Source organism: Rhipicephalus microplus, chromosome 7, assembly GCF_043290135.1.
Source record: "Rhipicephalus microplus isolate Deutch F79 chromosome 7, USDA_Rmic, whole genome shotgun sequence".
In the NCBI taxonomy this organism is placed as follows: domain Eukaryota; kingdom Metazoa; phylum Arthropoda; class Arachnida; order Ixodida; family Ixodidae; genus Rhipicephalus; species Rhipicephalus microplus.
This window is the reverse complement of record NC_134706.1, coordinates 133,268,621-133,283,148: the sequence shown is the minus strand read 5'-3', so window position 1 is coordinate 133,283,148 and position 14,528 is coordinate 133,268,621. Positions and strand designations below refer to the sequence as shown.

Here is a 14,528-nt window from a genome sequence, read left to right as displayed (position 1 = left end):
CCGATATTAGGAAACATTTAAATATGATAACCTCCGTCTGATTTAAAAGCATTCTTGTTTTTTTTCTATTGCTTAGCACCGCTCAGAACTTACAACACATGCTTCTTAGCGAAACAAACACGTAGTGCCTTTAACAGCACGGGCGCGGTGTATAAGCGATTATTAGAAAGAAGTGAAACTAACGTCTAGCAGCCATACGCAAAGCAGGCAAATATCGCCGCAAGCACCTACGGCGCAGGTAGCGCCACCTGGTGTGGCCGCCATCTTTCATCGGGAATTCGTACAGCCCTCCGCTCTTGCCCGTCACACTTCCCCCCTCTAGCCACCATATTTAAACGTATGGATGGATGGATGGATGAATGGATGGAAGGATGGATGAATATGGCTGTACCCTTTAGGTCGGGTGGTGGCTAGCGCCACGAAGCCGTAATACTTAATGAACCGAAAACTAGATTTATTTTTTCCCCTTAAATAGTGAGGTTGAGGATTCGTACTTTGCAGTGAAGGGTTTAATTTTCACTCGTGCCTTGACTTTAACCATCAATCACATAACCTCCTTCTAGTTAATTCTACCCGCTTAAAGTCTATTTTGCCCTCACTGTCCCTAAACCCCAGTGCTTTGAAAAACTCTGTGCCATCATCCTGAACTACAGAATGAAGCCCTTTACAGAACATTATCAAGTGTTCGGCAGTTTCTTCTTCCTCTCCACACGCACTGCATACCGTGTCTACCCATTCGTATTTGGCGCGATATGTCTTGGTTCGCAATACTACCGTTCTGACCTCAAACAGTATAAAACTACCCCGAATGTTATCATAGATCCTTTCCTTGGCAATTTCCTGCTTAAAAGTTCGATAGATCTCTAGTGCAGACTTCTTAATCATTCCAATTCTCCACATATCGGTCTCAGCCTCCTTCACCTTCTTCTTAACTGATGATTCTTTTTGGGTTTGGCCCCCTGCTGTTTTCCAAGTATTTACCAGTCAATTTTCTGGTTCGCTTCCGCCATTTTGTATCGTCATTCTTCATGTACAAGTAGCTGAAAACCTTCCTAGCCCAACGCTCCTCACCCATTTCTCTCAATCGCTTCTCGAATTTTATCATGCTGCTAGCTTCCCTGCCCTCAAATGATGTCCATCCCATATCACCTTGTACTCCCTGATTTGGTGTACTCCCGTGAGCTCCTAAGGCAAGCCTACCTATTACATGTTGCTTAATTTCTAATCTTGCTTGGACTTCTGATCTCATGCACAAGACCGCATTGCCGAACGTCAGACCAGGAACCATGACCCCTTTCGATATTCCTCTCACATCATACCTATTGTAATTCCACAGTGCCCTGTTTTTCATTACCGCTGCATTCCTGTTACCTTTAGTCGACAAGTATATTTCGTGTTTCCTTAGGTACTCGGCCCCTTTGCTTATCCATACGCCCAGATATTTGTATTTATTTATTACCTCTAGCCTGACCTCCTGTATTCTAAGCTCACTACCTTCATTGTCATTAAAAATCATGACTGCTGATTTTTTCTTACTGAATATAAAATCTAACCTATCTTCCTCATTACCACTGAAGTCCACCAATCTCTGCAAATCTTCCTTGTTATCGGCCATTAGCACTATATCATCCGCGTACATCAATGCTGGTAGTGCCTGTTCAATGAGTTTTCGTTGTTTGACGAAAGAGATGTTGAAGCCCAGTCCACTTCCCTTTAATTTGGCCTCTAATCCTTGTAGGTACATCATGAATACTAAGGGTGACAGGGGACACCCCTGCCTAAGCCCCCGTTTTACCTCTGCAGGCTTGGATACCTGTTTTTCCCACTTTATAACTACCTTGTTACCTTTATAGATATCCTTTAAAATATTAGTCACCACTGACAATTTGAGAGCCCACATAAGACACCTCTGCCGAGTTCCTGGTCACCATGTTGCAGTGTTGCCACTTCAAAGACCACACGCGATCTTTTCAAAGATTAGTTCTGCCCATGGAGAATGCCTCCCTTTTGGCTTTACTCCAGCAACAAGACCAGCGTCACCCCCGTGGTGCCTACAACAACCACAGGTGTGCCTCACTATTCCGGGAATAACGAACAAGAACCATCATTCAACAGTGGTCCTACGACAGGTGACATTGTCGCTACTCAACGAAAAATACGGCCAGAGGACCCACTTTTACACCGATGGATTGGTCTCAGCTGACAGCTCCACAGGTGCTGTTGTCATCCCGGAGTACCAGGTCACTATAAAGCTCAAACTGTCGCATAGGACAACATCCACAGCAGCGGAGCTTGCCGCCTTACGTGCTGCTATACTTTATATTGTAAAAGCCCGACCTCAAAAATGGGCTGTGTTCTGCGACTCCAAGGCATCCCTTCAGAGCTTGCAATCAGCTTTACGACAGAGGGAGCATCAACAACTAGTGAATGAAATAAGAGAAGTGATTCACGAAGTTTTATCGAAAGGTCATGACTTGGTGTTCCAGTGGTTACCGGGACATTGTGGTATTGTCGGTAATGACCTTGCTGATAATGCTGCCTGATCCGCCCACGCGGATGCCCAGACAACCCCAATTCCATTGTCGAGAACCGACGCTGCAAGGGGCCTTCACTCGTTCGCTAACACCATGTCGGAAACTTGGCTGAGTGACCCCAGTGTCAGGAACCGCCGCCTACACAAATTGGACCCATCGAGGAAGCTTCAAGTTTTATAGGACCTCTCCCGCCAGGATGCAACTTTACTGTGCCGCCTGTGGTTAGGAGTAGCTTTTACAAAGGCGTACTCCTTTCGCATAGGAATGGCGGATAGCTCCCGATGTGACGACACTGACGAGACAATAGAACATCTACTGTGTTCATGTGACCGTTTTGCGAGCGAACGCAACTTGCTACGGGAAACGTTGGGGACACTAGACAGTAGACCTTTTTCCGAAGAGAAGATACTTGGCTCATGGCTCTACGCGTCGCTGGCCAGCAAAGCGACGCGGGCATTGCTAAGTTTTCTAAAGACGACCGGACTACGCGACCGCTTATAAGCGTGCAATGGACAAGGTCACATCTAGACACACGTTGCCCTTCACTTCTTTCTCTCTCTTCTCCTTTAATCCCCTCACCTCTTCCCCCAATCAGGGTAGCAAACCGGACGTGCGTCTGGTTGACCTCCCTGTCTTTCATTTCTTCCCTTCCTCCTCCTCCTCCTCCTTTAAAATATTAGTGACATGTTCCACGCCTAGTGTGTCCAGTATTCCCCACAATTTCTCTTGAACCATGCTTTCATAAGCTCCCTTGATATCTAAAAATGCTAGCCACAGGGGCCTGTGTTCCTTTTCTGCTATTTCAATGCGCTGTGTCAGTGAGAACAGATTGTCTTCCAATCTCCCGTGTTTCCGAAACCCATTCTGCAGTTCCCCTAGCACCGCCTCATCCTCTATCCATGCCTGCAGTCTTTCCTTTATAATCTGCATCGCCAGCCTGTAGACCACTGATGTTACTGTTATAGGACGGTAGTTGTTTTTGTCAGCTTTGTCCCCCTTTCCTTTATAGACCATGCTTATCCTGCTAAGTTTCCATTCATTGGGAACTTCTCCATCGATTATTAATTTGCTCACTGCCTCTCTCAAAGCCTGCTTAGACTTCAGACCTAATGTCTTTATCAGCATAATTGGAATGCAATCTGGGCCTGTTGATGTACTACTAGGAACCCTTTCCTGAGCCCTTTCCCACTCTTGTTGTAAAAATGGAGCCATTGCGCCACTTGATTCATCCTTGTCTATTGTGGTGCATAAAGCACTTTTTTGTTGAAGTTTTTCTGTCGCCCTTGTTCTTATAAATTCAATAGCTTCGTTCCCTTCTAGCCTAGCACCTTGATCTGTAGTTATAAACCTTTGCTCTAGGCTCGTCTCATTTATTAGGGAGTTTAGATGGTTCCAAAATTTTGCAGCTGCCTTTCTATCTTTTTTATGTACTTCTGCTAGCCACTGAGCTCCCTTTCTTCTAATCTTTTCATTGATCAGAAGGGATGCATCCCTTCTACAGCTAAGAAAGATTTCCCATTTTCTTTCAACATCATCTGCCGGCTCACCCCACTGCTTAGAATGTCTGTGTCCCCTAGAGGCTTCCTGACGTTTTGCTATGGCTGTCTTAACTTCTTCATCCCACCAACTTTCGGGTTTGTGTCTTTCTTCCGGGGTGACTTGTCACGTGCCTTAGCAAGCTCTAGCTCAAACAGTCTAATTAGATTCGTGTATGTCCAAACTGTTTTATTCTCCTCAGTGATTACTTTCTGAATTCGTTTTGTGGCTGTTTCAATTTGCCTTCCTGAATAAAAGTTTTCCTGTAGTTGCTCATCTTGTCGCTTTCCCACTTTCACTGCTCTTCCAAAACTTAGCTTGATAGGCTTGTGATCACTACCCAGACTTCTGGAGCCACCTTCATCTATGTGCCATCCCCTGAACTTATCATACATGCTATGTGACATCAGTGCGTAATCTATCGTCGAATGCAGCCTTCCTACCTCCTATATTATTTGCCCTTCACACTTCTAGGTACTGTTGCAAATGATCAAATCAAGCCTTTCACACATATCCGTGATCATTTTGCCTGTCGGGTCGGTATACCCATCTATGTCTTCTATGTGCGCATTCATATCTCCTAGTATAATTATCTCGCACGCTCCTCCTAACTCCTGAATGTCATTTGATATACACTCTACCATTGCCTGGTTTTCCTCTCTGGCCTTTGCTCCCGTCCACAAGTACACGAAACCAAGGAGTGTTACTTGCCCTGCCACTTTTCCTTTTAGCCGTAAATGTTCCTTGCACTCCTGCTTGACCCTTTGCCAGTCTGTACTTTTATGAATGAATGCCCCAATACCGCCCCCCTTTCTGCTGCCTTCTGTTCAATTACAATATTCCCCCGCGTAGTCTGCATTGTTAGGAGGTTGTTCCATGTCCCGGAGATGTGTTTCTACATAACCGTATACCATCGGCCTCTCCTCCCTTAGCTGTTCTTCTATCTCTTCCCACTTCAGCCTGTTCCTACCACCCTGCATGTTAATATACCCTATGTCTGAATCGGCTCGGCGCTCATGGCTACGTCTATTTCTGCCCCGGACTCTATGTATCTTAGATACTGGTGCCACTTTGGAATTGTGTCTGTCTATACCACCTTTCAAAGAGTCCCCCTGGTTGTTTTCCTCGTTACTAGGTATCCTGCACCCCGAAGGGCCCGCTTGCCCCCCAAAAAAGCTACTGCGCGTCCTGCAAGTCGCCAACCCACCTCATGACCTAGCCGCCCATTGAAGTCCATTTTGTCTCGTTGAAAACCACCCTACGTATGCACCTCTCTGTTCATTTCCACCACCTCAAAGCCTTTCTCTTGACTCATCCGCCATATCTCTTGGTTCGCGTTGACAACCGCTCTTTGCAGGTTGCTATCACGCACCGGTATCTCCGGTATCGTGCATATCGCTACCTGTACCCGAGGAGAAGTGGCGCGCATGTCATCGACGCCTTTCGCCAGTGTAGTTGCTAGTCTTGCAGTATCTTCATTTAAGGCATCACTTAAACCGCCTGAAATTATCACGAGGTTTCGTCTATCAGCTGTAGTTTTGAGTTTTGCGCTCGCTTGCCTCATGACTGCTTCCAGCTTGCGTCCTGGAAACGTCCCCTACTGCGACCCTCTTGTCACCTCTTACCCTCTCTTTGATGGTATCTGTGCATCGAATTAAATTCGAGTCCCCGGCGATTATCACATGCTGCGACTTTTCAGCTGGAGCGTTCTGCACCTGGGGGTTACTTGCACCTGTGACGCCGACTGCTTTGTCCCCTCCCAGCCCCACCACTACTTCGCTGAAGCTGGGCCTTGCGACAATTGAACCGGCTGAACCTGTTTTTTCCAAACTTGCTTGCTCTCTTTTTTCCGTCCTTCTGCTTGCTGGTTCCCTACTGTTCTCTCCGTAGGCCGCTCCTCTGTTCACATTGGCTAGTGCTTTCTCGGCGGACTTCAGCCTTTCTCCCATAGCCCTCGTTTTCTCTTCCGCTGTCGCCAACTCAGTCTCGAGCTCGGTGATTCTCATCAGCAGGTCACTCTGGGTAACCATCATTTTCGCCATTTTTTTCTACGATCTCACATTGCCTACACTTCGCGTCAGCCTCTTCTCCTTCCGCTCCTACACTTGGGTCCACTTTCAAACCAACCCCACATCCTGAACACTTCAGTCTTTGTAACCATGTCTTTCCGAGACCAATTGTCCCTATGACTTGTCTCACTCGAAAATTACAAAACTCGAGCCCTGCCCTACGAAAAAGAGAAAGTCTAAGCTCTACTAAAAAAAAATTGCGTGTTCAATGTACGTGAACCTCCCCCACGGGGTGGCAAAAAAAAAACAAAAAACGAAAAAATCAAACACACACGCACATACTAGTAAACACCTGGGAACGGACCCCCGAAAAAGCCGTACAATAAAATAAGTGCTACAGGGATTTTAACTGCTGCCCTATAAATGTAAGGACAAGCTCAAAGATGCAAAACAACTTATCTGCGCAGTCGATCGGGAGCGCTCAAAAAACACGTCCATCCACCGTGACAGTCCGAACATGGATTGTCAGTCAGCGCCACTTGTAGCCATGGCGGCGAGTGTGGCACATTATTTTTATGAGCCTGTATGGCGTCACGTAGCACGTGAACTTATTATGAGCTGGTAGCTGACCAACAGTCTTTCGTATACAACCTAACGGCACCAAGATTACCAGTACGAGACCCTCGTTAATGAATAAGGAAAAGAAGTGTATACTTGAGGGCTCGTTTTTCTCTGTTTTGGCAGAATAATAATGACATCTAACTAAGGAGGATTTAAAAAAAATTGCTGGAGTGGAAATGATTGCTCAGGAGTGAAGCCGTGCCTCTGACAAGATGGTGGCTGGGGCGGCCATCTTACTAGGGGCACGATAAGTATCACCCTTCAGCGATTAAAAATGAAGCGTTTCCCTCGCACGCGCAACAAGTTTAATGTGGAAACTTTTTCGGGTCACATAGTGCTCCAAGTGCGTCTTAATTACAGTTACTAGTTTTCCTCAGTGAGCCTCTGATTGGAAGCAAAGTTCTTTGAAGATTTAGTCATCCATACTCGTTTCTGTGTCGTTATTTCGTCGTATAGAACTAACGTAACACCTACATAAAATATCAAACCCACTTGATCTTGAAGTGGGCATTATCAGAAAAGACCATGTTTCCGCCATCTTGGCAGTGGCAAAAGCTGGCTTCACTTCTGGTGGCAAGGCATTGCGGGAGCTTCCAGTCCAGCAATTTTTCTTTAATCCATCTTGGATCTAACATACAATAATCACAAGGAATGTATAGGGGACGTTATCGGGACCAATGTAATGTGAAATAAGAAGAAAGAAAAGTGGGCGCCCAGCGCACGCACAGCGTGCACGCGACACAACGCTACATTCGAGTATATCGGGCCCTTCATGATGCGCTCGTGGCCGTTTTGCTAGCTTCGCATACACCGAATTTGGTGTTACGTGACGTCAATGGATGACGAAAGTATATGACTGGTGCAAACATGATAATCCTAACAAGCGTATCGCGGCCGTTTCACTAGCTTCACTTATACTAAATTTGGTATCACGTCACGTGAATAGATGACGAAGGTAAACGACACATACAAACCCAATAATCTTGGCACGTAAGTCACGTAAGACATCATTTACCTCCACCTCGTAACATTGTGCTAATTTTGAAGTGACATATCAACCTTTCTCATTCCTGCTTCGCACATCATCGATTCCCACTGTACGTGGAATTTGCCAATTTTTTTATGTGTTTCAGCAGCCAACAGCGAAAAGGTTATTTCTCGGCATCGCTGAAGGCTGTCTGAATCTTAGAATCACGATGAATAAACACATCCTGCCACGCACTCGCCTATACACTCGCGGGAATACTGTTCGCCAGCGCTTCTCACCTGCGGAGACAGATCGTTTAGCCGGTGATTTCAGCATCACCTTTGGCATCGTAGCATCAGTTTTGCTTTCTTAACAGTCATCATAAAAGAATTGGAGACCAGAATGGGCTTCACAAAGAGAGAGTGTGGTAGCACCAAATATTTCCCAGCCCCGCCGCGGTGGTAAGGTACTCGGCTGCTGACCCGCTGGTCGCGAAATGGAATTGTGTCTTTGGCGGCTGCATTTTCGATGGAGGCGAAAGAGCTGTAGGCCCGTGTGCTCAGTATTGGGTGCACGTTAAACAATCACAGGTGGTCGAAATTTCCGGAGCCCTCCACTACGGCGTCTCTCATATTCATATGGTGGTTTTGGGACGTCAAACCCCACATATATATTTATCTAAGAGTGAGAAAGCAGCGCTAAGAAGACAGGTTGGGAGAGGACAGCGCCATGCTCTTGAGTCTTTTTTTGTCCTGTCTTTTTAGCGCTGCCCTTCGTCGATGATGTAAATGCCGCTCATTTGACACGGCTCACTTAGAACGGAGCTGACCTAGAACCGGGGGACCGGGCATCTTTGGTTGCTTACAATTTCACCACATCTCGTCAGCCTGTAATTCAATATTGAGGATATTCTCCCATCGAAAACTTCTAGTTTTTTTCTTAGGCCATCGAAGCCAAGCTGTGTTAGCCATTCTTTCGTCGATGATGTTAGTTATGTTTTATAGCGAAAGCTTTATATTTGTAGGAGAAACGAAAAAAAAAAATGCCCGCACCTCCATGAAGAGAATCGTGAGAAAATGCGAATGCATTCTTTGCGCCATAAGAGGGTATCGTTACCGTCACACATTCTCCTTCACCGACTTCTGCCATCGCCTTGAGAGGCGCCCAGCCAGCGAACGGTCCAGACTGAGGTGCGATCGGACAAGAAAGTAAGGCACAGGGAAGAAAGAGAGTGAACGGCGAGAGAAGTAGCGGTGAAGCACTGCACCTACCCTCTCCTGCACTCTCCCGTACCACATGCTACGGTTTCTAAGAGTGAGAATAAGCGCGCGCGCCCGCAGCTGTTGCTTTAGGTTAGTGAGTGAGCGCGGAGAGAAAGCAACTGCTGGCGTGCGGACACCGCCGCAGACAACGCCGGATGCCTGACATAGCCCGACTAAGAAATGCATTTGCATTTAAAACCATTTGACATCAGTGTCACTACTAGTCTCCAGTGGCTGTGTTATCAGTTACATCGTTACCATATGCGCTCCATTGGCTGCTTTGTAAGTGACGTCATCTGTCCTGTCGCTGAAATGGCACTGTGCACGCGCGCATAAGTTTTACTGGGAGCTTCCGTATGGGTAACTCTATAGAAGAGCGCCGACAGTGGAAACGGGAAGGAGCTCGCGTTCGCTATGCCGATGGTGCAGTCCGGGCACGAAACATGTCCGAGAGACCGAGTGCCGGCAGAAACAGCGTACCGATGATCCGGCAGCCGCCCAAGCTGCGCTAAATCGAAAATGGAAATGCAGACACCGGTGGCTGACGGATTTCGCAAAACACGCCGCCGAGTTATCTCGCCGTGTCAAACGCGTGCGCTGCGAGCACAACTGCGTAAACGTGATAATTGTAGGACCGCGTTCGCCAGGGCAAACGGCCGCTTTCGGCGGGAGTTTCTCAAGCGGCACTACGGCTTCGGCGGCGACGTCTGTGACCACTTTCAGGTCGAGACCAACCACTCTCGTTAACGAATTGAAAACGCATTTAACCACTCACTACACTCCTCCATGACCGTGACTATGTGAGGTAGAGTGCGTGGCATGTGAAATAAACATTGTGGTACACCCAAGTCAAACAAGTGTCTCACCTCACCAAGAAGCACTAACATGTAATCAATAATTGTGAAAGGCTTCAGTGCAGCGTCGAGTTGAACCCACTGCTAAACGCCTGGAACCGCACGCTTCAGCTTTCGCTGGTTATAACCATTTGTATGGAGTGCTTGGGCGGTGATTTTTAGAGGCGAAGCTCTTTATAACGGCACCCGTTCGTCCCCCGTAGCCGTTGTAGTGCGTAACACGTATAACATTTTGACCTCCAAGAAGGTGCCGGTTAGAGATTTCTTCTGTGCGTTGTTGAACAATGAAAGATAACACTCAATGTACTACCATTGGCTGCTAAGGTAGAGCGAGAGAAAGGAGCATTCGGCTTTTAGTTAACGCGCACGCTGCGATCTCCATTAGCAGTCATTGACATGCACATTGAGCACTATCTGACAAGAAAGGGTTGCTACGTTATACTCGCTGGGTGTAACCTGCTTAGTTTTAAAAAGGTTTTGCGAGCGTTGAGCCGTAGTGCCATGAATAGAACGAACTAGTATATACCATGAATGAACTCATGATGGTTAAAGGTGGCAAGGTGATACAAAGCACAAGCCGTAAAAAAAGCAAAAGCCGAATTCTCCTGTCTCTAATTTCCCATTAGCAGCCATTGGCATGTACATTGAGCACTATCTGACTGGAAAAGGTTGCTACGTCATACTCACCGGGCGTAACCTCTTTGGTTTTAGAAAGGTTTAGCGAGCGTTGGGCCGTAGTGCCATGAACACAGTGAACTAGTATATACCATGAACTCGATGTGGTTAAAGGTAGGAAGTAGACCCGAAGCGCAAGCCGTAAGAAAGTGTGCTTGTGCCACCACTCGTTTAGTCCTTGGAGCGTCCGCTGGATGGAGGTGCTTCTATATGGGGAATATATGATTAAAAGATGCGAGATGGTGGTACTTGGAGTGTTGAATAGATGAAAGAATGGACACACAGACAGATGCATGGATGGACGCATGAATGGACGCAGGGGCGGATGCATGGACGAACGCAGGGACGGTCGCATGAACAGACGCACGCGTGGACGGGTGGATGGACGCATGGACGGTCACACAGAAGGACGCATGGACGGACGGAAGCAAGAACGAATGGACGGACGAATGCTTCGCCCCATTTCCGTCATTCACTCCGTAGATATGCTGCCATTATTTTTGCTTTTATTTTTCGGTGAAGTTTCTGTTCGTGGATTAGCGATTGGAGCAGAAGTACGGCGTATAATATGTTGTTCACTCGCAGGTTTCTTTCCATCTGTGTCATAAAAAAAAACGCAGAATATCAACAATGGTCACCCAAAATGCGCAGCTGAGAGGAGCAACCAAGATAGTGTGCTCGGTAAGAGCAGATGCCACAAGAACTGGTCAGTCATTCCGCCAGCACGCAGATTCTGACAAAGGCCATGGTGCCTATTTCGCATGAGTTTCTCATGATGGTAAAAATGTCTCTTCTGATTCAAGTATACCGTGTAGCATGAAAAGCTGTCATGCACTTCTTTGAATGTTCCACTGGAACATCATTGTCGTGTTGTTGACTTTTACAGAATCTGTAATGTATGCTGTTACGTACTGGGAATAGCAAAAGTTTGCGAGATGGGCAGTGCGAGACAGAGTGTCAAAAAATTGCATTGCGGCGCCACCTCCCATGACGTGCGCCACGATGTTGAGGTTATAGGTCATAGCTTGCGAGATCAGATACAGCAGTGGCACGCTGTCTAAACACGCCGTTGCTAATTACGGAGGCAGGGTATGGCATGCCTCGACACCACACCCCCACGGCACAGTAGGCGGAGCAGGAATGCAATTTTCCGCCGTGGCGCCACGCACTGTACATCCCGCAAACTTTCGCTGTTGACAGTACATTGCATACTGCTTCAGTCTTCGATTGTGAAGTGTGTGAAATTTTAGATGCCTAAAGATAACTCGAAGTTTGTAAAAATACTTTCCTTGAATGAGGCTCCCTTCTAAGCTACTTTTACAGCCGGGTGTCATAAGCATGATTTGTCATCGAGCCCGTTTGACCATGTTGTACGGTGGGTTCTCAGCTCCTTGTTGTTCAATAACTACTCAACAACAACTCTCAATCCCGCCAAGACGTGAAAAGGTAACCCCACTTCGGATTTAATGTTCACCATGGACGGACATGATTGCGCATTGGAGCGTTGTACAAGACATTTGACATGGAGAGCGACAAAAATCTTTTTCACTAATACTCTGCTGGAAAGAACACAGTCCCAAATAAAACGTCCTGTCAAGGAAATGATGAATGACTTCTCACTGAGCGAAGGGTATAAAAGTGTGAAAAATGTCCTAAAGCTCAAATGTGCTATCATATCTGACAAACTGAACCGATTTTGTTGGGTTCTCACTCAAGCGCTAGCAATGTGCCTCTTCAAAACAAAAGTTCGTGCGTGCCTTCAAAACGCCAATGGCCTAATTCGACTGTCTGACGCAACGAAGTGCACAAGAGTAAATTATTTTTTACACTTTTTTTTGCTTGGGTGGTAGCACGTGCGTGCTCGTCACTGTTTGTAACTTGATTGTTCCCAATAGAATAGGCTGAAAATTAATAAATTCTATTTCGCGGGATGTCAGTTTTCCCTTGTTCCACTTAGAAGCTTTATGTTGACGCGGATTTAATCACCGTTAATGCTGGTAGCAGCGACGTCGCGGAAGTAGAGCTAACTTTAGAATCACAGATCCTCTCACTCGTTCCAATCAAATGTCGAGCTTATTAAAAAAAACATGAAGAAACCTGGTGTGGCGTTTGTTGCGCGGTCATGATAGGGCTTAGATCAACGACATCAGAGGAATATAAAATCTTTGGGGAGAGTATATTTACCAGTGCTACGGAGGGAAGCCCACCAAAAGAATCACGAAATGAAACGAGCCTCTACTGCAGTTGCGCTGGTTTTGCTGTGCACCGCGACTGCAGCCCATCCTAAGCTTGGTGCTCCTGGAGGTCCAAGGAAACTGCACTATGATGTTCCGGACGCTTTCGAGGTACTGTGTCGGAGCATGTTCACTTGTGGGTGCATCAGGCTTCCCACAACGACGCTCGATGTCTCGTTAAATGACCTGATTCTAGAGAAACTTCTTAAATGCCCATTCGTTACTCACAGTGTACTTCCAGAAAGATCACAAAATGTGCTTGTAAATGAACAGTAAACAAGAAAAAGTCGTCCCTCATCTTCAACGAAAATGTGGCAAGGTAGCAACTGCCTAATGACTTGTGTTCTCTTAATTATTGGCGCAGTGTGAAGGTAATGGCTAGGCTTCGATTGTACCCTTTGAGAATTAGCAACCTACTTATCATTTGATTGATTGATATGTGAGGTTTAACGTCCCGAAACCACCATATGAATATGAGAGATGCCGCAGTGGAGGGCTACGGAAATTTCGACCACCTGGGGTTCTGAACGTGCGCCTAAATCTGAGCAAATGGGCCTACAGCATTTTCGCCTCCATCGAAAATGCAGCCGCTGCAGCCGGGATTGAATCCCGTGACCTGCGGGTCAGTAGCCGAGTGCCTTATAAGCCACTATAGACCACCGCGGCCGAGCCAACCTACTTATCACGACAAAGGGGGAAATGTAGCTATCTTAACGACATTCAGAAGTTTTTTTCTAGCAGTATTACTAATATTTTGTTTCTCACAATGAGTGATGGACTAATTAATCGCATCGTTTCTCCCACTGTAGATTTAGGCTATCAACTTATCAGAAATAAATATAAATAGGTACGTTGAAAACGCACGGAGGTGCTCAAACAGTATTGAGGTAATTCAGAACTTAAAGAAACGAAAAAGAGGTTTGCCAGAGTGAGACTGCTATCCTGCAATGAGGAAGGTAAAAGAAATATCAATAAACGAAAGAGGGCGGCAAAGAAAATGTCACACTATCGCCACAGGAGCGTAGTATATGCAGTAGCGACAAATTTGAATGTAGTGCGAAGAAAGGATAGTCGCTCACTCCTTCACACAGACCACAGACAAAATGCTGCATTAAGGAATAGCAGCCGCGACAGCGAGTAAAGATACCTGCATGCTGACAGTGGCTGCGTCGTAAACCTTACAGCGAAACCTCAATGCATACGAGTATTTGAGCCATCGGTTGATCCCCAGATGATCTTCAGTTAAGGCGGGGCGCAGGCAGTTTCGGGTGACCGGGCTTCGTCAAAGGACACACTTTCTGGCAGCGCCACGCTGCATTTCATCTAGCAGCTCTCCATGCGCCTTTCGCGTGCGGGGATGGTCGGCTTGTTTCAGCTCTGCTTCAGCCTCGTTCACTGCCCGTCATTCGCCCATCGTACATTACGCGCCTGGGGTGATCTCATTGGTTTGCGCTTTACACGAAGCATGACGGTGGCATTTACGGCAAAAACACGTCTTAAACGTCGCTTTGATTCCTTTCACTTGAAAGTTTACAGAGTCATTCTGCCACTGAGCCAATGTCCAGACGAAGCATCATCAACGCGCACTCAGAGCTTGTCAGTTAGCCGCTTGATCCGAGTCGTCCGAGGTGACATATCAGGACTGTCTTTGTAGCGACAACAAACACATTAAGGTGACAATATACCACGTAAAGCTCTCAATCTTGCAGGGTGATTTAAGAGAACATCTATGTCGTACACATCCATCCATTTATGTGCTTTAGGTATGACGCCTAACAAAAAAAACAAAAACGCTTATCTTGTTGCTGGTGGGGTTAGTTCATAATGTTAAAATAT

General features: G+C 46.6%; 1 protein-coding gene across 2 annotated transcripts in view; it reads left to right on the top strand.

Moving 5' to 3' along the window:
- LOC119179862 (uncharacterized) overlaps positions 1-14,528 on the top strand; it is a 52,305-nt gene that overhangs the window by 13,028 nt on the left and 24,749 nt on the right. The window contains exon 1 of one of the 2 annotated variants that reach the window (XM_037430986.2): positions 12,545-12,803. The exons of the other annotated variant lie outside the window; for it this stretch is intronic. Within the exon in view, the coding sequence (XP_037286883.2) occupies positions 12,681-12,803 (123 nt within the window). The 5' untranslated portion in view covers positions 12,545-12,680. Of the gene's footprint in view, positions 1-12,544; positions 12,804-14,528 lie in introns of those variants that run through there. 2 annotated transcript variants of the gene reach the window in all.